We start from the raw sequence: 27,565 nt of genomic DNA, 5'->3' as shown, positions 1-27,565 counted from the left end.
CCCTCCCCACCCCGCCCCGATTCCCTCCCGCCCCTCCATCCCACTCCTCCTCGCCTCCCCACCCTGCCCCGATCGCCCACCCCCTCTCCCTTCCCCACCACGATCCCCCCACTCCCTTTCCCAACCCCATCCCCTCTGCCCCTCCCCCCTCCCCACCCCACCCCTTCTGCCCTCACCCCCACCCTGCACCCCTCCTGCCCCCCCACTCACCTTCTCACGGATCTCCAGCGCCCTCTTACACAGGGGCTCGGCCTCCTTGTACTTGCCCCTCTTCCCATGCAGAACGGCCAGGTTGTTGAGGGTGGCTGCCACCTGTCGACAGAGAAGGGGTCAATGTGGGTCGCCCACCACGGGAGGGGCCGAGCCAGGGTCGGGGGTCATTGCCGGGTCACCCACGGCGGGAGGGGCCGAGCCAGGGCCAGGGGTTTGGGGGGGGGGAGGGGGGGTCAGTGCCTGATTCCAACCCACTGGGGGAAAAAATTCTTTCTCAGATCCCCTCCAAACCTCTTACCCCTTCCCTTAACCAGAGGCCACACCATGGGGAAAGGATTCTTATTTGTCCTGTCTATCCCTCACATCACCATGGACACCTCCATCAAGTCCTCCTCAGCCTCCGCTGGTCCAGGGGAAATACACCCAGCCTCTCCTCGTGACCGAACTGCTCCACCCCAGGCAACACCTCGCGGCATCTCCTCGGCAGCCTCTCCAGTGCAGTCAAAAGCAGTAAGCAGAGCTGCCACACTGCCTCTTCCCCACCTTATCTGCCGCTGCGACCACGTTCAGGGATCCGTGTGCTCCAAGGGTGTTCTGTCCATCAACAATCCCCAGGGCCCTGCCATTTACTCCCAATGCCCTACCCCTGATCGGACCTTGACCCTTGTCAGCATGAAGTTCCACCTGTGTTGCCCAGTTCTCCCGCTGATCAATATCATGCTCTTCAGTAAATAGAGTCATCCAGCACCACACCACACAAACAGGCCCTTCGGCCCATCCTGTCCGCACTGACCTGATCTATTGCCTGGTCCCATCTACCTGCACCTGGGCCATATCCCTCCAAACCCCTCCCATCCATGGACCACCAAACCTCCCTCAAACGTTACAATTGAACCCGCACCCACCAAGTCCGCTGGCAGCTCGTTCCACACTCGCGCCACCCTCTGAGTGAAGAGTTTCCCCTCAGATTCCCTTAAGTATTTCACCTTTCACCCTAAACCTATGCCCTCTAGTTCTAGTCTCACCCAACCTGAGGGGAAAAGCCTGCATGCATTCACCCGATCTATACCCTTCATCATTTTGTGCACCTCTGTAAGATCTCCCCTCATTCTACTGCACTCCAGGGGATAAAGTCCTAACCTATTCAACCTGTCCCTATAACTCAGGTCCTCAAATCCCAGCAACATCTGTGTAAATTTTCTCTGCACTCTTTCAAGCTTATTGACATCTTTCCTGTAGGTAGGTGACCATGTAGTCCATGTAGACGATGTCCACCACCTTTCCTTCATCAACCTTCCTGGTAACCTCCTCAAAAAACTCTGTAAGATTGATTAGCTGTGACCTGCCACACACAAAACCGTGTTGACTATCCCTAACCAGGCCCTGTCCATCCAAATACTTGTATATCATGTCCCTCAGAATACCTTCCAATAACTTACCCACAAATGACGTCAGGCTCACCAGCCTATAATTTCCCAGCTTATTTTTAGAGGCTTTCTTGAACAACGGAACAACATTCGCTATCCTCCAGTCCTCCGGCACCTCACCCGTGGCTAAGGACGTTTTAAAATATCTCTGCCAGGGCCCTGCAATCTCTGCACTCGCCTCCCACAACTCCCACGAGACAGGACCGTTAGCAAGCAATGATGTTCAGAGGGATCTCGGGGTCCAAGTCCACAGCTCCCTGAAAGTGGCTGCACAAGTAGATGAAGGCAAACGCCATGCTTACCTTCATCAGCCAGGGCACTGAGTACAAGAGTCAGGAAGTCACGTTGCAGCTGTACAACGCTTTGGACAGGCCACACTTGGAGCACTGTGTGCAGTTCTGGTCGCCCCGTCACAGGGAGGGTGTGGAGGCAGAGGGTGCTGATGGGGAGTTGCCCTCTGTGTAGTGCAATGATCTCCCCAAACAATATTGCAGCGGCCCCTCCTGTTTTACCGCCGCCCCCCCCCCATCACACCTGGATTGTCGAGCGGCCAGTCCTGCTCTTCTTTCACCCACCCTTCTGTGACTGCAATATCATCTCCCCAGGTCCTGTCTGGGCACCCTCTCGTCAGCGCCTCCTCCAGCTGGCAACAGGGACCACAGTCATAGACTGCCACCATCAGATCCCTCACCCCCAACACCCACCCCCCCAAAACCCAGACAGCCAGGACTGGGACCCACGTGTCCGGCCTGGGTGGGGCCGGACTGGGACAGTGCCGGTGTCATAGCCCCAACGAAAGAGTGGTGTCCCCAGGTCACCCCCATCTACCCCCACCACCCCCACCCCCTCCCCCACGTCGCCCCCTCCTGCCCCTCCGCCTGCACTCACGGCTGGGTGGTCCTTGCCCAGTGTTTTCTCCCGGATGTTGAGAGCGTCGTTGAGGAGGTGTGCGGCCTCCTTGTACTTGTTCTGGTCCCTGTGTGGAGAGGGAGGAGGGAGTGAGACTGAGAGTCAGAGGGGTGGGGGCTAGGGGTCAGGGTGGGGGAGAGAGAGGGAGGGAGGGAGACTGAGGGTCAGGGTGGGGGAGAGAGAGAGGGAGGGAGGGAGACAGGGTCAGAGAGGTGGGGGCTAGGGGTCAGGGTGGGGGAGAGAGAGGGAGGGAGACAGAATCAGGAGGTTGAGGGCAGGGGAGACAGAGTTAGAGAGCGGTTGAGGGGTGGAGGGAGGGAGAGAGTGAGAACAAGGTGGGGAGGTTAGCAGAGAGGGTGTGGGGGAGGGGTGGGTGGTTTGCGGAGGGGGGTGGGGGAGGGGTGGTGGTTTGCGGAGGGGGGTGGGGGAGGGGTGGTGGTTTGCGGAGGGGGGTGGGGGAGGGGTGGGTGGTTTGCGGAGGGGGGTGGGGGAGGGGTGGGTGGTTAGCGGAGGGGGGTGGGGGAGGGGTGGGTGGTTTGCGGAGGGGGGTGGGGGAGGGGTGGGTGGTTAGCGGAGGGGGGTGGGGGAGGGGTGGGTGGTTAGCGGAGGGGGGTGGGGGAGGGGTGGGTGGTTAGCGGAGGGGGGTGGGGGAGGGGTGGGTGGTTAGCGGAGGGGGGTGGGGGAGGGGTGGGTGGTTTGCGGAGGGGGGTGGGGGAGGGGTGGGTGGTTAGCGGAGGGGGGTGGGGGAGGGGTGGTGGTTAGCGGAGGGGGGTGGGGGAGGGGTGGGTGGTTAGCGGAGGGGGGTGGGGGAGGGGTGGGTGGTTAGCGGAGGGGGGTGGGGGAGGGGTGGGTGGTTTGCGGAGGGGGGTGGGGGAGGGGTGGGTGGTTTGCGGAGGGGGGTGGGGGAGGGGTGGGTGGTTAGCGGAGGGGGGTGGGGGAGGGGTGGGTGGTTAGCGGAGGGGGGTGGGGGAGGGGTGGGTGGTTTGCGGAGGGGGGTGGGGGAGGGGTGGGTGGTTTGCGGAGGGGGGTGGGGGAGGGGTGGTGCGTTTGCGGAGGGGGGTGGGGAGGGGTGGGTGGTTTGCGGAGGGGGGTGTGGGGGAGGGGTGGTGGTTTGCGGAGGGGGGTGGGGGAGGGGTGGGTGGTTTGCGGAGGGGGGTGGGGGAGGGGTGGTGGTTTGCGGAGGGGGGTGGGGGAGGGGTGGGTGGTTTGCGGAGGGGGGTGGGGGAGGGGTGGTGGTTTGCGGAGGGGGGTGGGGAGGGGTGGGTGGTTTGCGGAGGGGGGTGGGGGAGGGGTGGTGGTGTGCGGAGGGGGGTGGGGGAGGGGTGGGTGGTTTGCGGAGGGGGGTGGGGGAGGGGTGGTGGTTTGCGGAGGGGGGTGGGGGAGGGGTGGGTGGTTTGCGGAGGGGGGTGGGGGAGGGGTGGGTGGTTTGCGGAGGGGGGTGGGGGTAGTGGATGGTTTGTGGAGAGGTTTGGGGGTGTGGAAAGGGGGAGTGGGGATGGGGAATGGATGTGCGGGGAGGGGGAGGGGGAGGAGGGTAAGGGGGTGGGGGTGTGGGTAGGGTGAGGGTGGGGGTGTGGGGAGGGTGAGGCTGTGAGGAGGTTGAGGCGGTGAGGGGGAGGGTGGGAGGGGAGGGGGAGGGGGTGAGGGTGAGGGGTCTCCCACCTGTACACCAGGGCCAGGATGTTGAGCATGGTGGCCACGTCGGGGTGGTCGTGCCCCGAGGTTTTCTCCAGGTCCTCCAGCGCCTGTTTGCACAGCGGCACAGCCACCTCGTAGCGCCCCTGCGAGGCGTACTGGATCACCAGGTTGTGCAGCGTCCGCAGGCGCGCCGGGATCTCGTAACCGCACTGCTGCGCTGCTGCTACTGCACTGCTGCTGTGGGCGTGTGAGGCTGCTGCGGGCGAGGGAGGAAGGGGGTGAGGGACGGGATCCTGGACCCTCAGACCCCCACCCTCCCACACACGGACTCTAACCCCCCGATCCACAGACCCTCTCCACACCCACTGACCCACCGCCCCAACTCACGGACCCTGCACCCCGACCCACAGACTCTACCCCCTGACTCATGGACCTTCTCCCCTACCCCTGACCCACAGACTGCCCCCCCACCGAACCCACCGTCCCTTCCCTCACTGTGCCTCTACTTGCCTGTCCTTCCAGCCCTCATTCTCCTCCCCCACCCCCCCCTACTCACCCCATAAACTCACTCCACCTTCCCTGTCCCTCCCCTCCCTCCCCCACACTCACCCCCAGGCCCGTGCTCCTCCTCCTCGGGGAACAGGTCATCCAGCGAATCTCTCGAAGCCTCTCCCTCCTTCTCATCCTGGGGAGGGGGGCACAGACACCGTGTCAGAGACGGGGAGGGGTACGAGGGGAGGGGCGGAGGGGGACACAGACAGCACATCAGAGACGGGGAGGGGTACGAGGGAAGGGGCGGAGGGGCCAGAGGAGGAGGTGGAGGGGCAGGAACACACGAGGGCACAGAGACAGATCACCTATACCCCCCCAACAAAGAGAGAGAGGAAAAGAGAGATCCGGAGACACCCAGAAGGAGACGGAGAGATAGACACACACACACACGGACGGAGACACAGATGGAGACGCACTCACACAGAAACATATACACACACACACACACAGACAGAGACAGAGAGATAGATGTAGTCACACACACACACACAGAGCTTGGGCATGGGACAGCCCCACCAGGGGATGGGTTAATGCTGGGCTGTGGGGGACAGGACAGGCCTGCGAAGGGCAGGGCTGGTCACTGAGGGACAGGGTGGAGTGCGTGTTCAGGTCTGTGGGGCGGGGGGAGGGGGACGGGTGGTTTGTCCAGGACTATTGGGGGGAGGGGGGCATGACCATGAAGAAGGGGAGGGGGCCAGAGCTGTGATGGAGGGGAGGGAGGTCCTGGACCGTGAGGAAGTGGAGGGAGGGGGTCCAGGACTGTGAGGGAGTGGAGGGAGGGGCGTGGAGGGAGGGAGGGAGGGAGGGAGGGAGTGGTCCAGGCCAGCACCCACGGAGGGAGAAGGAGGGGAGGGAAGGGAGGGAGGGGGTCGAGGAGGGAGGGAAGGGGTCCAAGGCAGGAGGGAGGGATGGAGGGGGTCCAGGCAGCACCCACCGAGGGGGAGGTGTCGTCGTCGTATTTCTTGAGCTGGTTCATGAACTCGAGGTGCTTCTTCTCCTCGTCGAGCTGCCGCGACCTGCCTGCTCGCTACGCTGCAGCTTCTGCTGCGTGCCTGCCAGCTCGTCCCGCAGCCACTGGTTCTCCTGGCACAGGCGCCGCACCTGCGCCCGCAGCTTCTGCTTCTCCGCCTCCACCGCGTTCAGGTGGTTCGACAGGGCCATCATCACCTGGGGGGGGGGGGCAGGGGGTCAGTGCCCTGCTCAACAAACACACCCCCTGCCACACTCACCCCCCTACTCACCCCCCCACCATTCACCCCCTTTCACTCCCTCACCCACCTCTCCACCCCAGCTCCCCCCACCCCACCTCCCCCCACCAGCTCACCCACCCTCTCCCTGCTCCCCAGCCCCCCCTCCACCCCAGCTACCCCACCCTCTCCCTGGTCCCCACCCCCCCCTCTCCCCCCCAAGGCCCCCCACCCCTGCCGGCGTACCTGGGCCTCTCCCAGGCCGAGCTCGATCATCTCCACCGACTTGCGGATGAGACTGGACTTCTCGTGCACCAGGTTGGCCTCCTCGTCTTTCTTCAGACAGCGGATGGTCTCCACCAGGCTGTGCAGGATGGAGCTGTGCTCATTCCTCAGCGCCTCCAGCCCCTGCATCACCAGCTTGGTGTTGGCGATGATGTCCTCCTGGCTCAGCTTTTCCAGCTTCTCGTCCCTGGGGTAAACCATGGTGGACATGTCGCGGGAGCCTGTGCCCGGGGAGACAAGGAACCGTCAGTGCCGCTGTCTCACTGCTCCGGTGAGCCGTCCACGTGCACCCTGGCGGTCTCCTCCCTCGTCCTAAACACCCAGCGCTGGGTCCAGTGGCCACTGTGAATTGCCCGAGTGTAGGTGGGTGAGGGGGCAGGATTAGTGGTGGGGAGAGGCAGCTGAAGGGGACGCAAGAGGAAGATGGGATTAATGCAGCTGGGTGCTGTGTGATCAGTGGGGCCACCGGAGACCGCAGGCGCTGGAATCTGGAGCAACACACAAGGCACTGGAGGAACTCAGCGGCTCAGGCAGCGTCTGCAGAGGGGAACGGTCCTCTGGTTCGTGGTCGCCAACCCTGGGAAAAAGACTGTGCATTCACCCTATCTGTCCTCCTCATTACTTGATACACCTCTCTAAGATCACCCGTCATTCCCCTACGCTCCAGCGCAAACAGTCCCAACGTGCTCAACTCCTCTCCATAACTCAGTCCCTCGAGTCCCAGCAATGTCCTCGTAAATCTCCCCTGCACTCTGTCCAGCTTAATGGCATCTTTCCGATAGCAGGGTGACCAAAACTGAACACAATATTCCTCACCAATATCCTGTACAACTGCAACATAACATCCCAACTCTTGTACTCAGTGCCCTGACTGATGAAGGCCCAGTGTGCCAAAAGCCTCCTTCTCCACCCTGTCTACCTGTGACGCTACCTTCAGGGGACTATGTACCCGTACCCCGAGGTCCCTCTGTTCTACAACACTCGCCAGGGCTTTACCGTTGACTGCTGCACGACAGGTAACAGAACCGGATAAATGGGTCATCTTCCCACTGACAACCAGAGACTCCTGGGGAGCCACAGGGACCAGTACATTCACACTCCCACTGAGGACCTGGGTGCAGAGAGTGAGTGCACGGTGGGCAGACCTGCTGGGTCAGTAACAGCAGCAGGGGCTATGGTGGGACCCAGAGCCCACGGGGGGGTTGGACAGGTTCAGTGACGTGGGCAGAACGTTGAGGTACAGAGGGATGCCGGGGTCCTGGGACACGAACACAAAGGGTTGGCCTACGGGATAGTAAGTGGTTTCGGAAGTTTCGTGGAACCTTGGCCTTTATAGAAAAGGGGTGGGGAGGGTTTGGTGCAATGTTACAGGGACTGGTGAGACCCACAGCTGGAGGACCGTGTACAGCTGTGTCTCTGTACTTAGAGAAGGACCCAAAGTGCCGGTGTTGGAGGTGGTGGGGAGCAGGTTCACTGGGATAACTCCTGCTGGAGGGCTCAATGAATGAAGGGAGGTCGAGCAGCTTGGGCCAAAACTCAATGGTGTTCAGAAGAAAGAGAGGGGACCTGATTGGGTCATCAGGTTCTGAGGAGATGTACCCCTGGTGGGGGTATCTCGGAGCAGGGGGGCTTCGGCTCAGTTTGAGGGGTCACCCATTTCATGTGGAGGTGAGGATTTTTTTTCCCCTCAGGGCGGTGAATCTCTGGAATTGTCTCCCCCCGACTCCAAGAGTGGTGGAGGGGAGTCGGTGATACAGTCACGGTGGAGACTGACGGATAGTTGAATTCGAAGGGAGCTGGCAGATATGGAGAGTGGGTTGGGAGACCCACATTGAGGGGAAGATTAGATCAGCCACCATCTGACGGAGCAGGGTGTTGGGGAGAAATGGGCAGGCAGCCGGATAGGAATTAGGGGGAAATGGGACTAGGTTAGGTAGGCGCCTTGGTCAGCATGGACCAGTTGGGCTGAAGGGCCTGTTTCCCTGCTGTATGACTCTATGATTCTATGCTCCATTTTCCTCCCCTTTTCTCTCAATTCCCTGATATCCAGACATCTGCTGATCGATCAGTGAACACAATGCCAGAGCCCGCAGGGTCAGCGGTTCCAGACATCCCCACCCTGAGGAAGGGGCTTTTCTCCCCACCTTAGGCCCTTACTGACCCCAGTTGTCCTCAGCCAGGGGAAACGTCCTCCCTGCATCCAGCCTGCCGGGCCCTGCAAACATTTTCCAAGTCTCCACGAGATCTCCTCTCATTCCTCTTAAAGGAAACAACTCCCAATTACCTACGACAGTCCCCGTCTCCTCAACCTCTCGTCAGACGGCAAACCCTGGGACCGGTCTGGCGAACTTCAGCGCACGGTCTGTGGCAAGTCCAGCCTTTCCCGGGTAAGGACAGCGGACCTGTATGCAGTATTCCAGACGTGATCGAGACTATTGCCGGGGGGGACTCAGACCTTGAGGCAGCTATGGCTGCCCCCGCTCCACAAAGCCTCACACAGCACAGCGACTAGGTGCTGGTGTTCTGGGCACAGAGTCCAGGACCCGCACAGGACTCTGCTCCCTAAAGAGAAACAGGCTGCACCACGCCCACAGCAACTGGTGAGGCAACGGGATCAGGGAAGGGTCAATAAAGCTGCACTGCACAAAGGGAGAGAGGCTGGGGGAGAGAGGAGAGGAATACGGGTGGAGGGGGAGTGGAGAAAGTGAGAGGGAGGGAGAGAGGCAGAGAGAGAATTAAAGAAAGGAAAAGAGACAAGGAGAAGGAGGCAGCTGGGGGGGGCAGGGTGAGCAACAGAGAGAAGAGGAGTGGGGAGGGAGAGAGAGAGCGAGTGACAGAGAGAGGGGGCATGGGAGGGACAATCAGAATCAGGGTTTATTGTCACTGACATATGTCATTAAATATACCTTAAATGTGTCGTTTTGCCGGCAGCAGTACAGCACAAGGCATAAAGACATAAAATTACTATAAGTTACAAAAATAATTTGTGCAAAGGGAATAACGAGGCAGTGTTCATGGGTTCATGGATTCAGAAATCTGATGGCGGAGGGGAAGAAGCTGTTCCTGAATCGTGAGTGGGGTCTTCAGGCTCCTGTACCTCCTCCCCAATGGTAGTAACGAGAAAAGGCATGTCCCGGGGCAGTGGGGAGGCGGAGACAGAGAGAGAGGAGAGAGAGAGGGAGCGACAGAGAGAGGGGGAGTGGGGAGGGAGAGACACAGAGAGAGCGAGAGAGAGAGGGAGGGGGAGAGGGGAGAGGAGGGGGAGAGGGGGAAGGGGAGAGAGATGAGAGAGAGGGAGAGAGCGACAGAGAGAAGGGAGGGAGAGGTAGAGAGAGAGGAGAGAGGGGGAGCGACAGAGGGAGGGGGAGTGGGGAGGGAGAGTCAGAGAGGGGAGACGCAGGTAGTGGGAGAAGTGGGAGACAGAGAGGGGGAGGGCGGAGAGGAAGAAGGATACAGAGAGAGGTAGTGGGGGAGGGGAAGTGCACAGACAGGAGGTCAGAGAGAGCACACAGAAGGGGGGAGGGGGAAAAAGAGCCACACACAGACTTACAAAGAGCTGAATCTGGCCCCTGGAGTCTGCTCCACCACTTAATACAATCGCTGCTGGTCTGGTAATAACCTCAGCTCCACATCCGCATCTATCCACAGCAACCTTCCACCCCTTGCTTACTCGCATCTATCTCTGCCTGACACATGTTCAAAGGCTCTGCTTTCTGCCGCCCTGAGGAAGGCCCAGTCCAACACCCGTGACCAAGAGGAACAAACGCTCACCTCTCTGTCTGATGTGGGCAGCCTGTTATCTTTAAGCAGTGACCCCTGGTTCTAGATTGCCCACAGGAGGGAAACCTCCCCACACCCACCCTGTCGACTGGAACTGAGCAGAACCTCCCTACTTTGAATTCAATTCTCAGCAATAAACAATAATGCTGTTAGCTTACTGACCCCACCCCACCCCAGGACCCCCAGATCCCGCTGCCTCTCAGAGCTCTGCAATCTCTACAATGTGCTGCTTTTCTTATTTCTCTTGCCAAGACAGGACAGTTTCACCTTCTTCCCACATCTCTACCCCATCTGTCAGACCTTTGCCCACCCACAATTGATCTATACCCCATTGTAGCATCTTTAGAACCTCTTCACAACTTGGACCCCACCAACGATCATCAGGCCACCGTCTCCCGTACCAACACAGACCTCATCACCTCCGGAGATCTCCCCTCCACAGCCTCCAACCTCATTGTTCCCCAACCTCGCACCGAAGCAGTCCAGATAAAGGGTCCCGACCCGAAATGCCAACTGTCCATTTCCCTCCATAGATGCTGCCCGATCCGCTGCGTTCCTCCAGCAGATTGTTTGCTACTGTCCAAACCACCTTTGTACCATCAGTAAATTTAGCAAGTCTACCTTTGGTGCCTGTATCCAATTCATTTATCTAAACTGTAAAATGTTGAGACATCAATCCACACGGTACAAAGTTTGTTACACCTTCCCACCCTGAGAGAGACCCACCTTTGCCTACTCTCTGTCTCCTCTCTGCCAGCCAGTCTTCCATCCACAACAAAAAGCCACAGAGTCATACAGCACGGAAACAGGCCCTTCGGCCCAAATGGTCCATGCTGACCAAGATGCCCCATTCAAGCTAGTCCTATTGCCAGCATTTGGCCCAGAACCTTCTAAACCTTTCCTGTCCATGTACCTGTCCAACTGTCTTTTAAAAGTTGTCACTGTACCTGCCTCAACCACTTCCTCTGGCAGCTCTTTCCATATATGGATCACCCTTTGTGTAAAAGAAAGTTGCCCCTCAGGTTCCTATTAAATCCTTCCCCTCTCACCTTAAACCTATGCCCTCTAGTTCTTGATTCCCCAACCCTGGGAAAAAGACTGAATGCATTCAACCTATCGATGCCCCTCGTGGTTTTATACACCCCTCAGTCTCCTATGCTCCAAGGAATAAAGTCACAGCCTGTCCAACCTCTCCCCATAACTCAGTCCCTCAAGTCCTGGCACCATCTTTGTAAATCTTTTCTGCACTCGTTCCAATTTAATAACATCTTTCCTATAGGAGGGCGACCATAACCTGAACACATACTCCAAGTGCGACCTCACCAGCGTCCTATACAACCGCAACCATGACCCTCCCAGCTTTATACTCAGTGCCCTGACTGATGAAGGCCAGTGTGCCAAATGCCTCCCTTCACTGCCCTGTCTACCTGTGACTCCACTTTCAGGGAACCATGTCCCTGTACCCCAAGCTCCCTCTGTTCTACAACACTCCCCGGGGCCCTGCCGTTAACTGTGAAAGTCCCACCTGGATTTGACTTCCCAAAATGCAACCCCTCGCACTTATCAGAATTCAACTCCATTTGCCATTCCTGGGCCCACTGACCCAGCTGATCAAGATCCCCCTGTAAGTTTTGAAAACCTTCACTGTCCACTCTACCACCTATTTTAGCGCCATCTGCAAACTTATTAACCATGCCTTGTACATTCTTGTCCAAATCATTGATATAGATGACAAACAACAAAGATCCCAGCACCGACCCTTGAGGCACACCACTGGTCACGGGCCTCCAGTCCCAGAAACAACGTTCCGCCATCACCCTTTGCATTCTACCTTCAAGCCAATTCTGCATCCAGTTAGCCAGCTCTCCCTGGATTCCATGCAATCTAACCTTCCAGAGCAGACTACCTTGTGGAACCTTATCAAAGGCCTTATTGAAGTCCATATAAATCACGTCCATTGCCCTGCCCTCATCAACTTTCTTGGTCACATCTTTGAGGGGTCAGCGGTGGAAAGGGTGAGCAGGGTTCCTGGGTGTCAACAACTCAGAGGATCTGTCCTGGGCCCAACACATTGATGCAATCACAAAGAAGGCAGCACGCCAGCAGCTCTACTTCGTTAGGAGTTTGAGGAGATTTGGTACGTCACCAAAGACCCTTGCAAATTTCTATTGATGTACGGTGGAGTGCATTCTGACTGGTTGCATTACAGCCTGGTATGGAGGCTCCAATGCACAGGATCACAAGAGGCTGCAGAGGGTTGTAGACTCAGCCAGCTCCATCATGGGCACAACCCTCCCCGCCATCGAGGACAACTTCAACAGGCGGTGCCTCAAGAAGGCGGCATCTATCATTAAGGACTCTCACCACCCGGGACATGACCTCTTCTCGTTACTGCCATCAGGGAGGAGGTACAGGAGCCTGAAGACCCACACTCAACAGTTCAGAAACAGCTTCTTCCCTCCGCCATCAGATTTCTGAACGATCCATGAACACTGCCTCATTGTTCCTTTTTTTGCACTATTTATTTTGTAATTTGTAGTTTTCTTATGTCTCTGCACTGTACTGCTGCCGCAAACAACAACTGTCACGTCATATAAGTCAGTGATAATAAACCTGATTCTGAAATAACTCTGTTTAAGACACGATCTCGCATGCACAAAGCCATGCTGACCACCCCAATCAACCCCGTCTTTCTATGTATATCTTCCCTCAGAATCACACTCCTCATTTGTTACCTCCTACACCACGAGCTTTTGTGTTGCAAAGTAACTTTTGGTGAGACACCTTATCAAATGTCTTCTGTAGATCTACGTATGGGGGAACCAAATGGTCCCTCGTCCACTTGACTTTGTCTGAGTGCCTGGACATGTGCTGAGTGTTTGGACAAACTTGGATTGTCTCTCTGGACCACTGGAGGCTGAAGGACAATCTGATCGAATAATGAGGGTAGATAGTCTTTTCCCCGGGGTGGAAATGTCCAATACTAGAGGACATAGCTTTAGCATGAGCAGGGAAGATTTAAAGGAGATTTACGTGGCATGTTTATTTTTTACCCTGAGAGCAGTAGGTGCAGGGAGATGTGCAGTTTAAAGTGGCATCATGGTTGGCATAGATGTGATGGGCTGAATGGCCTGTTCCTGTGCTGTACTGTACTGTTCTGTGTTCTATGCCTCCTACAACATCTTTACCACAGTGTCTAACATTTTCACAACAGATATTGAGCTAACTGGCCTGTAATTTCCTCTTTGGATAAAGGAGCTACATTTCCGATTTTCTACGCTGATTGAACCTTCCCCAAATATTGGGATCTTTTTCAAAAGTAAAACCAATGCATCAGCTTTCTCACCAGCCACTTCTTCATGACTCCAGGATGAAGTGGATCAGGATTCGGAGACTCATCGCCCTTTGCCTCTCACACTTTGCTCAACAGCACTGCCCTAACGATTGCAGTGTGCCCAAGTTCCACCTCCGGTCACAGAGGGGTGGGAGGGTGGGAACTATTTCTGGGACATTACTTCATTCCCATACAGTGAAGGTGGATGCAAAATATCCATTTAAGTCAACTGTCATCTCCCTGTTGTCCATTACCAATTCCCCAGACTCCCTGTCTGTAGGATTCACTTTGTTAACTCTTATATCAAGTCCATGGTTCCCTGAGAGTAGAGTCACAGTAGATAGGGTGGTGAAGGAGGCTTTTGGCACACTGGCCTTCATCAGTCAGGGCAATGAGTACAGGAGCTGGGATTTATGTTGCAGTTGTACAAGATGTTGGTGAGGCTGCATTTGGAATATTGGGTTCAGTTTTGGTCGCCCTGCCTCAGGAACGATGCCATTAAGCTGCAAAGAGTGCAGAGGAGATTTATGAGGATGTTGCCGGGACTCGAGGGACTGAGTTATGGAGAGAGGTTGGGCAGTCTGGGAGATTTTTCATTGGAGCGTAGGAGAAGGTGATCTTACAGCGGCGTATAAAATCATGAGGGGATTGATAGGGTGAATGCACACAGTGCTTTTCCCAGGGTTGGGGAATCAAGAACTAGAGGACACAGGTTTAAGGTGAGAGAGGAGACATTTAATAGGAACCCAAGGGGCAACTTTTTCACCTGGAGAGTGGTCCGTATATAGAACAAGCTGCCAGAGGAAGTGGTTGAGGCAGGTACATTAACAACATTTAAAAGACATTTGGACAGGTCCATGGATAGGAAAGGTTTAGAGAGATATGGGCCAAACGCAGGCAAATGGGACTGGCTTAGATGGGCATCTTGGTCGGCATAGACCAGAAGGGCCTGTCTCCGTGCTGTGTGACTCTGTGACTCTAAATATCTACAGAACTTCTTATTGCATGATCGTTATACTTCTGTTGATACAGGACATTTAGCCTGATGACCATGTTGGGTCTTACACCAACCCCATCAGTCCCATGCCCCACTTATTTCCCAGTGACCCATTCTCTCTCACAGACCCACCCCCAGATTCTACCCCTCACCCCACACACTGCAGGCAATTTAAAGCAGCAAATTGAACAGTCCCCAGTATAAGATGGACTCTTGACCTCAATCTACCTCACTATGACCTTGCACCTTATTGTCTGCCTGCAGTTTCTCTGTAACACTTTATTCTGCATTCTGTCATTATTTTCCCTTGTACTACCTCAATGCACCATTGTAATGAATTGATCTGTATGCAAGACGAGTTTTTCACTGTACCTTGGTACACATGACAATAATAAACCAATTTAAAAACTTTTTAGTTGGCAAGATAGAGGGAGTGGTGTGTTACAGGGATCAGTGCTCAGGCCTCGACCTTTCACGCTGAAGACACTGAAAGCATAGTTCATAAATTTGCTGATGGCACAAAGTTAGCCAGAGAGCACACGTGTGTGCGTGCACACGTACATCCTCAGAGTTGCAGTGGTCTCAGAGCTGCAGTGGTCTCAGAGCACAGGCTTTTGAGAGTGAGAGGAAGCACTCCCCAACTCTTTCTCCGCTACACTGACGACTGCACTGGGGCTGCTTCCTGCTGAGCTCGGCAATTTCATCAACTTCGCCTCCAACTTCCACCCTGCCCTCAGATTCACATGGTCTGTCTCCAACACCTCTCTCCCCTTTCTGGATCTCCCGGTCTCCATCTCCGGAGACAGATTATCCACTGACATCTTTTACAAACCCACTGACTCCCACAGTTACCTTGGCTACACCTCTTCCCACGCCGCCACTTGATGCCATCCCCTTCTCCCAGTTCCTCCACCACATCTGTTCCCACGATGAGGCTTTCCACTCCAGGACATCCGAGATGTCCTCCTCCTTCAGTAACCGGGGTTTCCCTTCCACCACCATTCATGCAGCCCTCACCTGTCTCTCCTCCATTTCCCGCACGTCTGCCCTCACCCCACCCCCCCCCCCCAACAGAACAGGGCAGGGTTCCTCTTGTCCTCACCTACCACCCCACATCCAACATCATTCTCCACAACTTCCGCCACCTCCAACGGGATCCCACAATCAGGCACATCTTCCCCTCACCATTTTCCACAGGGACCACTCTCTCCCTGACTCCCTCATCCACTCGTCCCTCCCTGCCGATGACCCTCCCGGCACTTATCCCTGCAACCGCACTAAGTGCTACACCTGCCCCTACACCTCCTCCCTCACCACCATTCAGGGCCCCAAACAATCCTTCCAGGTGAGGCAGCGCTTCCCCTGTGAGTCCAAGGGTGTCATTTATTGCATCTGGTGCGGTCTCCTCTACATCAGTGAGACCCGACGCAGATTGGGAGATCGCTTCGTCGAGCACCTTCGTTCTGTCTGCCGCAACAGCTGGGACCTCCCAGTGGCCACCCACTTCAATTCCACATCCCACTCCCACACTGACATGTCTGTCCATGGCTCCTCTACTGCCACGTTGAGGCCAGATGCAGGTCGGATGAACAACACCTCATATTCCACCTTGGGAGTCTCCAACCTGACGGCCTCAACATCAAGTTCTCTAACCTCTGGTAACCCCTCCCCTCTGTTTCCCCCTTCCCTTTGTTTTCCCTCATTCCTGTGGCCCCCTCACCCCTTCTCTTCACCCCCCCCATCATCATGACCTGTCCATCTATTCCCCACCTCCTTCCCTTTATTCCCTGGTCCACTGCCCTGTCCTATCAGATTCCTTCTTCTTGCCCTTTGCCACTTCTACCTATTACCTCTCAGCTTCTTGCATCTCCCCCCCCTTCCCCCTACCAGCCTGTGCTCCTCCCCCTCCTGACCTTATTCTGGCTTCTACAGAAATAAAGGACCACAGACGCTGGAATCTAGCTGGAAAACACGATGAAGCTGGAGGAACTCAGCAGGCCAGGCAGCATCCGTGGAGAAAAGCAGGCCGTCAATGTTTCGGGTCAGGACCCTTCTTCAGGACTGAAGATAGGAAAAGGGGAAGCCCAATGTAGAGGAGGGGAAAGCAGAGCAGTGATAGGTGGACAACAGAGGGGAGGTGGGGTGGTCCTATCACCACCCTGTGCCCACCCCACCTCCCCTCTTTAGTGCACCTATCACTGCCCTGCTTTTCCCTCCTATATATTGGGCTTCCCATTTTCCTATCTTCAGCCCTGAAGAAGGGTCCTGACCCAGAATGCTGACTGCCTGCTTTTCTCCACGGATGCTGCCTGGCCTGCTGAGTTCCTCCAGCATCATCGTGTTTATTCCGGCTTCTGCCCTCTTCCTCTCCAGTCCTGATGAAGGATCTTGACCTGAAATGTTGACTGTTTATTTCCCTCCATAGATGCTGCCTGACCTGCTGAGTTCCTCCAGCATTCTGTGTGTGTTGAAAGTGTGCATTATCTCATTTTAAATTTATCCGATGTTCATTCATAAGAGATGGTGACTTTTGCAGTGATATCCTTGGAAGTTTTCAGAAAGAGCTTGCAGTTACAGCTGAGAGTCCAAACAAGGCAATAACTGTTCTTGAGAAAGAACCTTTTGTAATTGTGACCTGTCAATTAAGATGAATTGGCTTCAGCTGATTGGGCCTCCTCAAAAGGGGAGGCAGAGAAACCAAGTGAGGAGGGATTGTGTGAATATTGCCATACTTGTAGCAGTAGGTTTTAGGTGTGTATTCTCATCATACTGCCCAAATACAGGGCTTAAACAATTTGGAGTGCATTTTAGGGGGGCTTTTCTGAATGAAAAGTGTGGCAGTTGAACTGTGTTGTATGGCTTGTGTGAATTCTGAGGTGCTCCTGGTTTGGCCAGCCTGAGTGCTGGGTTTTGGAGCTGGCTGGAGGCACTGGTCTATCTGAGGGCCGAAGCTCTGTGGCCAGCAGATTTAACAGGTGGGTGCCTTGCTGTGTTGGTGGGAGGAGGAGGAGGTGACCAGGTGGAGGAAGGTGGGTTGGGGGGGGATACAGTTGGTGCACCTGCTCCACAGGTGTTTGTGCTGGAAAATGGTGGCTCCATCCCTGGCTGGACTCTCCAGAGCAGAGCTAAGGTCACTGAGTGGCTCAGCTGCACAAGGAGGGAGGAGCAGGAGTCCAAGGGCCATACTGGTCAGACCCCTGATGGTGAGGGGAAGGGACTGGTGCTTCTGTAGATGTGTCTCCAGGAGGGTGTGTTGTCTCCCTACTGCCTGGGTCCAGGATGTCACAGAATGGTTGTAGGGCAGTCTAAATGGGGAGGGGAAATGGCCAGGGGTTGCGGTCCATGCTGGTACTGATGACATGGGTGAGAAGGGGGATAAGGTCCTGCAACATGGATTGGGGGCTGGGGCTAGGTTGCAGATTAAAGAGCAGGATGTTGAGGCTGCAATCTCTGGATTCCTTCTGGTCTGGATGTGCCGCTCAGAGTGGGCCAGGTGACTGGCTCCTGCTTCTGGTGAAGGTGGGACCTACGTGAGCAGGATGGGTTGTAGCTGAACTGGAATGGGTTCAACATCCTTGCAGGGAAGTCTGTTTTAATCTGGTAGGAGAATGGGACACGTGTTGATTTTTGGTGGGGGAAGTGGGGTGAAAAGATGTGCAGTCGAATATAGAAGGAAAACTAAATCCATTCAGTAGGTGGAGCAGACAGACTGAGGCATGTGGAAGGAATGCAAGACTAAACCGCATCCATTTTAATGCAAGGAGTCTGACTAATGAGGCAGATGAGCCGTGTGCAATGTGCTGATCAACACGGATGTCACTGAATGAATAATGTGGTGAATCAACATTACAGGGCAAGTCTTCAGGCGTGATGAGGAGGTGGTGTTGGAATACTAAAGAGTCCATCACTGCGATAGTGCAGGAGAATATCCTAGAAGGTGCTTCAAATGAAGCTACATGTGTAGAATGAAGTGGGTGATCACCTTTCTGTAACTCCAGGCCTCTGTCAGCAGGACATGGAGTAGGTGGAGATAAATCAGACCTATAAAGCAACAAGGTTACAGCAGTAGGGGATTTCAACTTCCCCAGTACTAACTGGGATCACCTTCGTGTGTCTGGGAGAGTTTTCTGAGCCAGTGCGTAGATAATCCAATTGGACAAAGGTAGTCCTGGACTTGCCCTTCAGGAATGTGGCTGGGCAAGGGGGAGAATGCCAGTGGGAGAGCAGTTTGGAGATGGTGATCATAACTCTAAGGTTCAGAATAGTATGGACTGGGATAAAGGTGGTCTGGAAACTAAGGTCCAGAATCGGGGAGGGGAAAGGCTGATTGCAGTCTCGTCAGGCAGGATGTGGCAAAAGTAGACCGGGTGCTTGCAGTTAAGTCTACATCGGACGTGGGAGTCATTCCGAAGTGAAATAGTCAGCACTTGAGTTGTGTCTGCAGAAGGGTGATGGGCAAGGACCGAGTCTTGGGAACCCTGGATGTGAAGGAGTATGAACAAGATAAAGGAAATGCCAAAACATTAAGTATGTACAAAGCAAGGGGTAACGAGGGAAGGAATGGGTCCATCGGGGACCAAGTCAATCCATGTATGGAGCCAAAGGGTGAGGCCATGAATGAATACTTCTGTATTGTCTAAGAAAGACATTTATAACTGGAGAATTTGTGGAGCAGCAGTTAAATCCTATAACGGGCCACCATTTGATATTTTAGCAGGCTTGATGTGGATCAATCCCCTGCCTGATGAGATGTATCGCAGGCCACTAGGGAGGAGATTACTGGGGCCCTGGCAGATACGAAACCTTCACTGGCCACAGGTGAGGTGCCGGGTGACTGGAGGACAACTGTGGTTCTTTGATTCTTGGAGGGCAGCAGGGATATGACGGGCTTCACCTCATGTACGAGTCACTGGGGGAAATCTGCACTGGTAGAGGTGGGAGTAATCATGGTTCTGTTGTGGAGATCCTGTCTGACCAATCTGATAGAATTTGTCAGAGAGATGACCAAATGTATAGAGTGGCTGATGTAGTCTCCAGGGCTAAGGTCTTGTATGGGAGATGGGCCCAAAAGTTAGCCCGTGGGGTCCAAAATTCTCAACGGGAGATGGGGTGATGTTGGAGGGTTTTGTGGCTGGAAGTCTGTGACAACAATTAAAAGGTACTTGAACAGGTATGGATATAGGACTGGTTTGGATGGGCATTTGTTGGCATTGATGAGTTGCGCTGAAGGGCATGTTTGTGTGCTGCAATACACACAGTGCTGGGGGAACTCAGCAGGTCAGGCAGCATCCATGGAGGGAAATAAACAGTCGACGTTTCGGGCCGAGACCCTTCATCAGGACTGGAGAGGAAGAGGGCAGAAGCCGGAACAGGAAGGAGGTGGGAAAAGCACACGCAGGCAGGGATAGGTGAGTCTTGGGGGGAGGGGGCGGGGGGGGAAGAAGATGTAAGAAGCTGAGGGGTGACAGGTAGAAGAGGCAAAGGGCTGGAGGAGGAGGAATCCGGTAGGAGAGGGCAGTGGACCATGGAATAAAGGGTGCAGGAGGAGAGGAGAGGAGATGGGCTAGGTCACCAAGGCAGGGAAGGAAGCACAGGAATAAGGGAAGACAGGGTGTGTGGTGGGGAGAGGCAGGAGGAGAAACGAAAGGGAGGGTTACCAGAAGTTGGAGAAATCGATGTTGAGGTCGTCAGGTTGAGACTCCAAGGTGAAATATGAGGTGTTGTTCCTCCAACCTGCGTCTGGCCTCACGTGGCAGTACAGGAGCTGTGGACAGACATGTCAGTGTGGGAGTGGGATGTGCAATTGAAGTGGGTGCCCACCGGGGGTGGGGGGGGGGGGGTCCTGGCTGTTGCGGCGGACGGAGCGAAGGTGCTCGACGAAGCGGTCTCCCAATCTGCGTCGGGTCTCACCGATGTAGAGGAGGCTGCACCAGGAGCACTGGATGCAATAAATGACACCTTCAGATTCACAGGTGAAGCGCTGCCTCACCTGGGAGGACTGTCTGGGGCCCTGAATGGTGGTGAGGGAGGAGGTGTGGGGACAGGTGTAGCACTTGATGTGGTTGCAGGCAGTGCCGGGGAGGGGGGGGTTATCAGTGGGGAGGATGAGTGGACAAGGGAGTTGCGGAGAGAGTGATCCCTGTGGAAAACAGTGAGGGGAAGATGTACCTGATTGTGGGATCCCATTGCAGGTGGCAGAAGTTGTGGTGAATGATGTGTTGATGCAGAGGCTCAAGGGGAACCCTGTCCCCATTCTGTTGGGGGGGGGGGGAAGTGGGTTGAGGGCAGACGTGCAGGAAATGGAGGAGATAGGGTCGAGGGCTGCGTCGATGGTGGTGGAAGGGAAACCCCGGTTACTGAAGAAGGAAGGAGGAGGACTGAAGAAGGTGGAAAGTCTCATCATGGGAACAGATGAGGCAGAGGAACTGGAGAAGGGGACGGCATCCTCCCAAGTGACTGGGTGGGAAGAGGTGTAGTTGAGGTAACTGTGGGAGTCAGTGGGTTTGTAAAAGATGTCAGTGGATAACCTGTCTCTGGAGATGGACACCGGAGATCCAGAAAGGGGAGAGAGGTGTTGGAGATGGACAATGTAAATCTGAGGGCAGGGTGGAAGTTGAGGCAAAGTTGATGAAATTGAGCTCAGCACGGGTGCAGGAAGCACCCCAGTGCAGTCGTCAATGTAGCGGAGAAAGAGTTAGGGGGTGTTACCAGTGTACACTTGGGACATGGCCTGTTCAACGTAGTCAATGAAAAGGCAGCCATAGCTGGGGCCATGCAAGTGCCCATGGCTACACCTTTAGGTTGCAGGAAGTGGGAGGAGCTGAAAGAAATTGTTGAGGGTGAGAACCAGTTCTGCCAGACAGCAGGGTGGTGGTGGAGGGGAACTGGTTGGGTCTGTTATCGAGAAAGGCCTTCCTGATGGGGGATGGAAGTGTACAGGGACTCGCTGTCCATGGTGAAAATGAGGCAGTCAGGTCCGGGGAACTGGAAGTTGTTGAAGTGATGGAGAGCGTGCAAAGTGTCACGGACATAGGTAGGAAGGGACTGGACCAAGGGGGACAAAATGGAGTCTAGATTTGAGGACACTTTTACAGTGGGGCAGGAGCAAGCAGAAACAATGGGTCTACCGGGGCAGTTGGGTTTGTGGATCTTGGCAAGGAGGTAGAAACAGGCAGTGTGGGGTAGGGGAACTGAGGTTGGAGGCTGCAGAGGGGAGGTCTCCGGAGGCAATGAGGTCAATGATAGTCCAGAAGACCATGGCTTGATGCTCCTTGGTGGGATCCAGGTTGAGGGATAAGTAAGAGCTGTCCGAGAGTCGACGTCTGGCCTCGGCGATGTAAAGGTCAGTCCGCCAGACTACAACAGCACTGCCCTTGTCTGTGGGTTTGATAGTGAGATTAGGATTGGTGCGGAGGGCAGTGCGTTCAGACGGGGTGAGGTTGGAGTGGGTGAGCAGCGTGGTGAAGCTGAGATGGTTAACGTCCCATCGGCAGTTAGAGATGAAGAGATCCAGAGTGGGCAGAAGGCCAGGACGAGGTGAGGAAGAGGGTTTAAGGCAGGGGAAGGGGTCATCAGTGGGGCGTGGGGAATCCTTGCCAAATAAGTAGGCCCGGAGACGGAGGCAGCGGAAGAAGAGCTCGGCATCATGGTGAGCGTGAAACTCATTGAGGTGCAGGGGTACAAAGGTAAGGCCCCTGCTGAGGACAGAACGTTCAGAGGGGATAGCGAAGATGCAGCAGGGGTTGGAGCTGGGGTCGGGGAGGGTAGAGGGTTGGAGGATGGAGTTAGAGGGGTCAGGGAAGGTGGGGTGGGAGAAGGTAGGGGGCCAGACACAGGTTGGAGGAACAACATCTCGCTCTGCCTTGGGAGTCTCCAACCTGATGGTTCAACGTTGATTTCTCTAACTTCTGGGACTCTCCCACCCCCTTCTCCCCCCACCCCACCACTCCTTTGTCTTCCATTATTCCTGCAGCTCCCTCCACCCACCTTGGTGACCTGCCCATCTCCTCCCCTCCCCCATCCTTTACTCCATGGTCCACTGCCCTCTCCTATCAGATTCCTCCTTCTTCAGCTCTTTACCTCTTCTACCAATCACCTCTCAGCGTATTACATCTTTCTCCCCCCCCCCACCTACCTCCCCTGCCCCCCACCCCACCTCTCCCCTGCCAGCCTGTGCGCCTCCCTTCCCTCCCCCACCTTCTTATTCTGGCTTCTGCCCTCTTCCTCTCCGGTCCTGATGAAGGGTCTCGGCCCAAAACGTCAACTGTTTATTTCCCTCCACAGATGCTGCCTGACCTGCTGAGTTCCTCCAGCACTGTGTGTGTGTTGCTCCAGATTCCAGCCTCTGCAGAATCTCCTGTCTCTCTGCTGGTGTGCTGTATGTCTCTGGCCAGTGGTGTACGGTGGGGATCAGTGCTGGGACCCTTCCTGTTTGTCTCGCACACTTATTGTATGACAATGAGGAATGTGCAGGTGAGGTGTATATGGTTACTGATTAGTGAGGAGGTAAACATGGACTGCAGGGTGATGTTGATCAGATGGTGAATTGGACACGACAGTGGCAGGTGGGGTTTAATCCTGACCAGTTTGGGAGGACATGCCATGAATGGTAGGACCCAAGGGAGTACTGAGGAACTGCATGACCTTGGCGTACGAGCCTGAGCAAACAAAATTGGGAGGTGATCAACAGCAAGAAGTTCTTCTGCTTTGTTTTCTCCCCACCCCCCCACCTCTGGGAGGGGAGGAGATGGGAACGTCATCAAGATGGGGGGGGGGGGGGGGGGGAGGGAGCTGCAGGAATAAGGGAGGACAAAGGAGTAGGGGGTGGAGAAGGGCAAAGGCAAAGGAGTTGGGGGGGGGGTGGGGGGGGGGGGGGGGGGGGGGGGGAGGGAGAAAGGGAGGGTTACCAGAAGTTAGAGAAATCAATGTTGAACCATCAGGTTGGAGACTCCCAAGGTGGAATATGAGGTGTTGTTCCTCCAATCACCTTAAAATTATGCTCCCTTGTATGAACCATTTTCATCCTGGGAAAAAGTCTCTGACTGTCCACTCGATCTATGCCTCTTATCATCTTGTACACACTATCACGTCACTTCTCATCCTCTTCTCCAAAGAGAAAAGCCCTAGCTCACTCAACCTATCCTCCTAAGAGGGCATAGGTTTGGGGGGGGGGGGGGGGGAAAGAGGATCTGAGGAAGTTTGTCATCCAGAGGATGGTTGGAATCTCGCTGCTTGCTTGAGTGGGTGGTGGAGGTAGAGACTCCTATAGGTATAGGTCAGCATGCTCGTGGTGGGCCAAAGGGTGTGTTTCTGTGCTACCCTGCTCTATGAAGGGACGTCCATGGGAGAGCCCACTGAGAGCCTGGCTGGGTCCTGGGATGCAGGGTTTATTCTGCACCTGCCGAAGCTTGGAGGATTGAGAGGGCCCTGGTTCCCCAGGCAGCAGAGTCTAGAACCAGGTCTGTCTCAGAATAGGGGCAGTCAGGAGAAACTTGCTCACTTGGTGGTGGTGGGGGGGGGGGGGGTGTGGGGTGGGAGATCAGAACACTTTCGCCTCTTTCCCCCCCCCCCCCCACACATGGTTTTTTGGATATTAAGGAATATCTGAAGGTAAATGAAGTTGAAGGTAAATGATCAGCCATTATTCTGAGTGGAGCAGGAAAATGAGGGGCCGAATGGCCTCCTGCTTCTGTTTGCAATGCACTTTGCCCTGGACAGAGAATGTGCAGTGCCACACCTTGGTTTATTGTATTATCGGGGCCATTCAACTGTAGGAGGCATCACTGGCCAGCCCACATGGGTCCAGGGCAGGGTATCACCAGAACTCAGCTGGATTCTCGGGTAGTTGTGCTGCACCCTCGAGTGGGGCGGGGCTGCCCTTCAACAACCCCTGCCCACCCAGCTCCAGGCTCTGCCTCTTGAAAGCCCACCCCAATGGCTCCTGGACACACCATATATGCTCCACGGAGATCCTGCATTCCAGGGATCACCTGACCCAGTACCTGCTGCTGTGGGATCTTGCTGTGCACAGGTCAGCTGCTTCATTTCCTACCCTGCAGCAAAATGCTCGTCACGCAGCAGGTTGCTCCGTGTTACAGAACCACAGGACGGTCACATCTGATGCACTGAACCAGTCCTGTTTGGCAGGGGGACCAGACTGGATCCCAGTCCCAGGAGGTCCCAGCTGCACTGCACAGCCCCAGGGCTGCAGGCTGCTGCTGACCACATCTGCCCATCAAAGTGGGAACGCTTGGCAGAACGGGTCTGTCCACAGCTGCTGGGAATGTTCCATGGGACAGGCTGTGCCTGGAGGGGAGAGTTTGTGCTGGAACGCTGACTGTTCCTGTGCCTGGGAATGCTGCTGAGTGTCTGCAGCACTGTGGTTTTTCTAACCCCCCCCCCATCCTGGGAGTGAGGTACAGCACCCAGCCCAGGCTGCCTTCTGCATACCCAGCTACCACATCACAGGTCTGGGGAAAACTATGCTGGAGGAACTCAGTGGGTCAGGCAGCATCTGTGGGGGTGGGGGAAAGTGGACAGTCGACATTTCGGGTCAAGACCTGTCACTCATCACGTGGCTGCCCCTGAGACTGGGCCTGTATGACCAGTGCTGAGTGTGGGACCCCTCTGGCCCTACTGCTCTGCCCTGCTATTGTGGACAGACGTGTCCTGCCTCGCTACAACCCACCAGTTCATGTGGTAAACAGCACTGGCCCCCTTCCCCTGCATTAACTGTTCTCTCTCCACAGACAGGATTACAAGCGAACTGTTTCATTGAATGATGATACGTAGGCTGAAGTACAACAGGAAAGTGACCCTGCTTCGATAATACCCCAGTAGTCGCCTCTCCCACTTCCTCAGTTATGCTTTTCAATGCCCATGGTGCTCTGGGATACAAATGATCATCCTGTAACACAATGACGTTGCCAGGATTTGAGGGATTGAGTCATGGAGAGAGGTTGAGCAGGTTGGGACTGTTTTCATTGGAGCGTAGGAGAATGAGAGGTGATCTTTGAGGTGTATAAACCGTGAGGTGAACATACAGATTTTCCCAGGGTCAGGGGAATCATGAACTAGAGGGCATAAGTTTAAGGTGAGAGGGGAGAGATTTAATAGGAACCTGAGGGGCAACTTTTTCAGTCTGTAAATGGAATGAGCTGCCAGAGGAAGTTGTTGTGCCAACTGCATTAACATTTAACAGATACTTCGACAGGTACAGGGATAGGAAAGGTTAGAGGGATATGGGCCAAACGCAGGCTGTAAGGAGTCTGCATGTTCTCCCCATGTCTGCATGGGTTTCCTCTGGGTGCTCGGGTTTCCTCCCACATTCCAAAGATGTACGAGTTAGTAGGTTAACAAAGGTGTAATCGGGCCTGTTACCGTGCTGTCTAAATGAAGTTTTGTAATTATAAATGGCCCTTTAATCACAGTGGTAAGAGTTCAGTGGCTCCCTGTCTGAGTGGATCACTGGAGCATCAGAGCCTCTCCTTTTGGGGTGACCCTCTGTTAACGTCCCCACCAGCAGCTCCAACCTAGGGTTCTGGCTTGTTATAGTCTGTTGTACAGCACAGAAAAAGGCCCTTTGGCCCAACCGCTCCATTGCTGACCAAGATGCCCCAGTCAAGCTCGTCCCATTTGCCAGCGCTTGGCCCATAGCCTTCTAAACCTTTCCGATCTGTGTACCTGTCCAAGTGTCCTTTAAATGTTACTGTACCTGCCACAACCACTTCCTCTGGCAGTTTGATCCATGTAGATACCACACTTTGTTTGCTTTTTAAAAAAAAGTTGTTCCTCTGGTTCCTATCAAATCTTTCCCCTCTCACCTTCAACCTATGCCCTTGAGTTCTTTATTTTCCCCAACCCTGGGAAACAGACTGAGTACATTCACCCTGTCTATGCCCCTCATGATTTTATACACCTCTAAGATCACCTCTCTCCTAAACTCCAAGGAATAAAGTCCTAACTTGTCCAACCTCTCCATATAACTCAGTCCCTCAAGTCCTGGCAACATCTTTGTAAATTTTTTTCTGCACTCTTTCCAGTTTAATAACGTCATTCCTATAGCAGGGTGACCAAAACCAAACACAATACTCCAAGTGCAGCCTCACCAGCATCCTGTACAACCGCACCACGACCACCCAACTCCTGTACTCAATGTCCTGACTGCTGAAGGCCAACGTGCCAAAAGCCTTCACTGCCCTGTCTACCTGTGACTCCAGTTTCAGGGAACCATGTACCTGTACCCCAAGGTCCCTCTGTTCTACAACACTCCCCAGGGCCCTGCTGCTCACTGAAAGTCCCACCTGGATTTGACTTCCCAAAACGCAACACCTCACACTTATCTGAATTAAACTCCATTTGCCATTCCTCGGCCACTGACCCAGCTGATCAAAATCCCTGTAATTTTCAATAACCTTCCTCACTTTCCACTATTCCACCTATTTTAGTGTCATCTTGTGAAAAGATTCCCTCCCCAAGAAGTGCATCTGAGAGGTCACTCAGAGTTTCGAGTGGAAGTAGTGAGAGGGGCTGGGAGGTGATGGGTGGAGGTGATGGGGCTGCAGACGGTGGAGTCTGATGAGAGAGGAAGGTGGGGCATGGAACCAAATGGGGGAGAGCCAGTGGGAGGGGTGTGCGGGGGATGGGCAGATAGAGTGGGTGGAGGAGGTGAAAGAGACAGGGTGATTGGGGGGGGGGGGGCGGTGGTGGAGGAGGACCTGGGTAGATCAGAGGTGAGGAAGAGACAGGGAGCAGGTTGCCTGAAACTGGAGAAATCGCTGTTCATGCCATTGGGTTGTAGACTACCCTGACAGAACGTGAGGTGCCATTCTTCTAGTTTGCATTTGGCCTCCTCCTGGCAGTGGAGGAGGCTGAGGACAGACGGGGGAACGTCGGTGTAGGAATGGGGAGGGTACTTAAAATGGCTGGCAGCCATCCTTCCCTATCTGCATTCCATCATCTGTTCTAGCAGCTGCACTGCTGGGCTGGGGAGGAAGGGGGAGCTCGGAGGGGATGAGTCTGTCTGCTGGGTCAGCCGGGGTTCAGGCTTGGGCCTGGGCTTGTGGCTGGGTGCATGGATGACAGCAGGAGGCAGACTGGGCTTGTGATCCCCAGATGTCCACAGCACAAGCAGATCACTGAGCAGGGAATGCAGGCAATGCCCATCAGGTCAGACAACCTCTGCGGAGGTCTGTCCTGCCTGCATTTCTCTTGATTCATACTTCAGCTGCACAGACTCTGTCAG

The 27,565-nt window shown here is 55.0% G+C and overlaps 1 protein-coding gene across 1 annotated transcript in view; it reads right to left on the bottom strand.

Moving 5' to 3' along the window:
- The window catches only part of klc1b (kinesin light chain 1b), a 46,252-nt gene that overhangs the window by 14,220 nt on the left and 4,467 nt on the right, over positions 1-27,565 (bottom strand). The window contains 7 exon segments of the mRNA XM_052024948.1: positions 211-312; positions 2,529-2,616; positions 4,212-4,443; positions 4,797-4,872; positions 5,674-5,754; positions 5,757-5,906; positions 6,173-6,432. Of these exon segments, the coding sequence (XP_051880908.1) occupies positions 211-312; positions 2,529-2,616; positions 4,212-4,443; positions 4,797-4,872; positions 5,674-5,754; positions 5,757-5,906; positions 6,173-6,421 (978 nt within the window). The 5' untranslated portion in view covers positions 6,422-6,432.

Source organism: Pristis pectinata, chromosome 10 (genome assembly GCF_009764475.1).
Source record: "Pristis pectinata isolate sPriPec2 chromosome 10, sPriPec2.1.pri, whole genome shotgun sequence".
Classification (NCBI taxonomy): domain Eukaryota; kingdom Metazoa; phylum Chordata; class Chondrichthyes; order Rhinopristiformes; family Pristidae; genus Pristis; species Pristis pectinata.
Note: the sequence above shows the minus strand (reverse complement) of the source record. Positions and strands in the feature narration are given on the sequence as shown.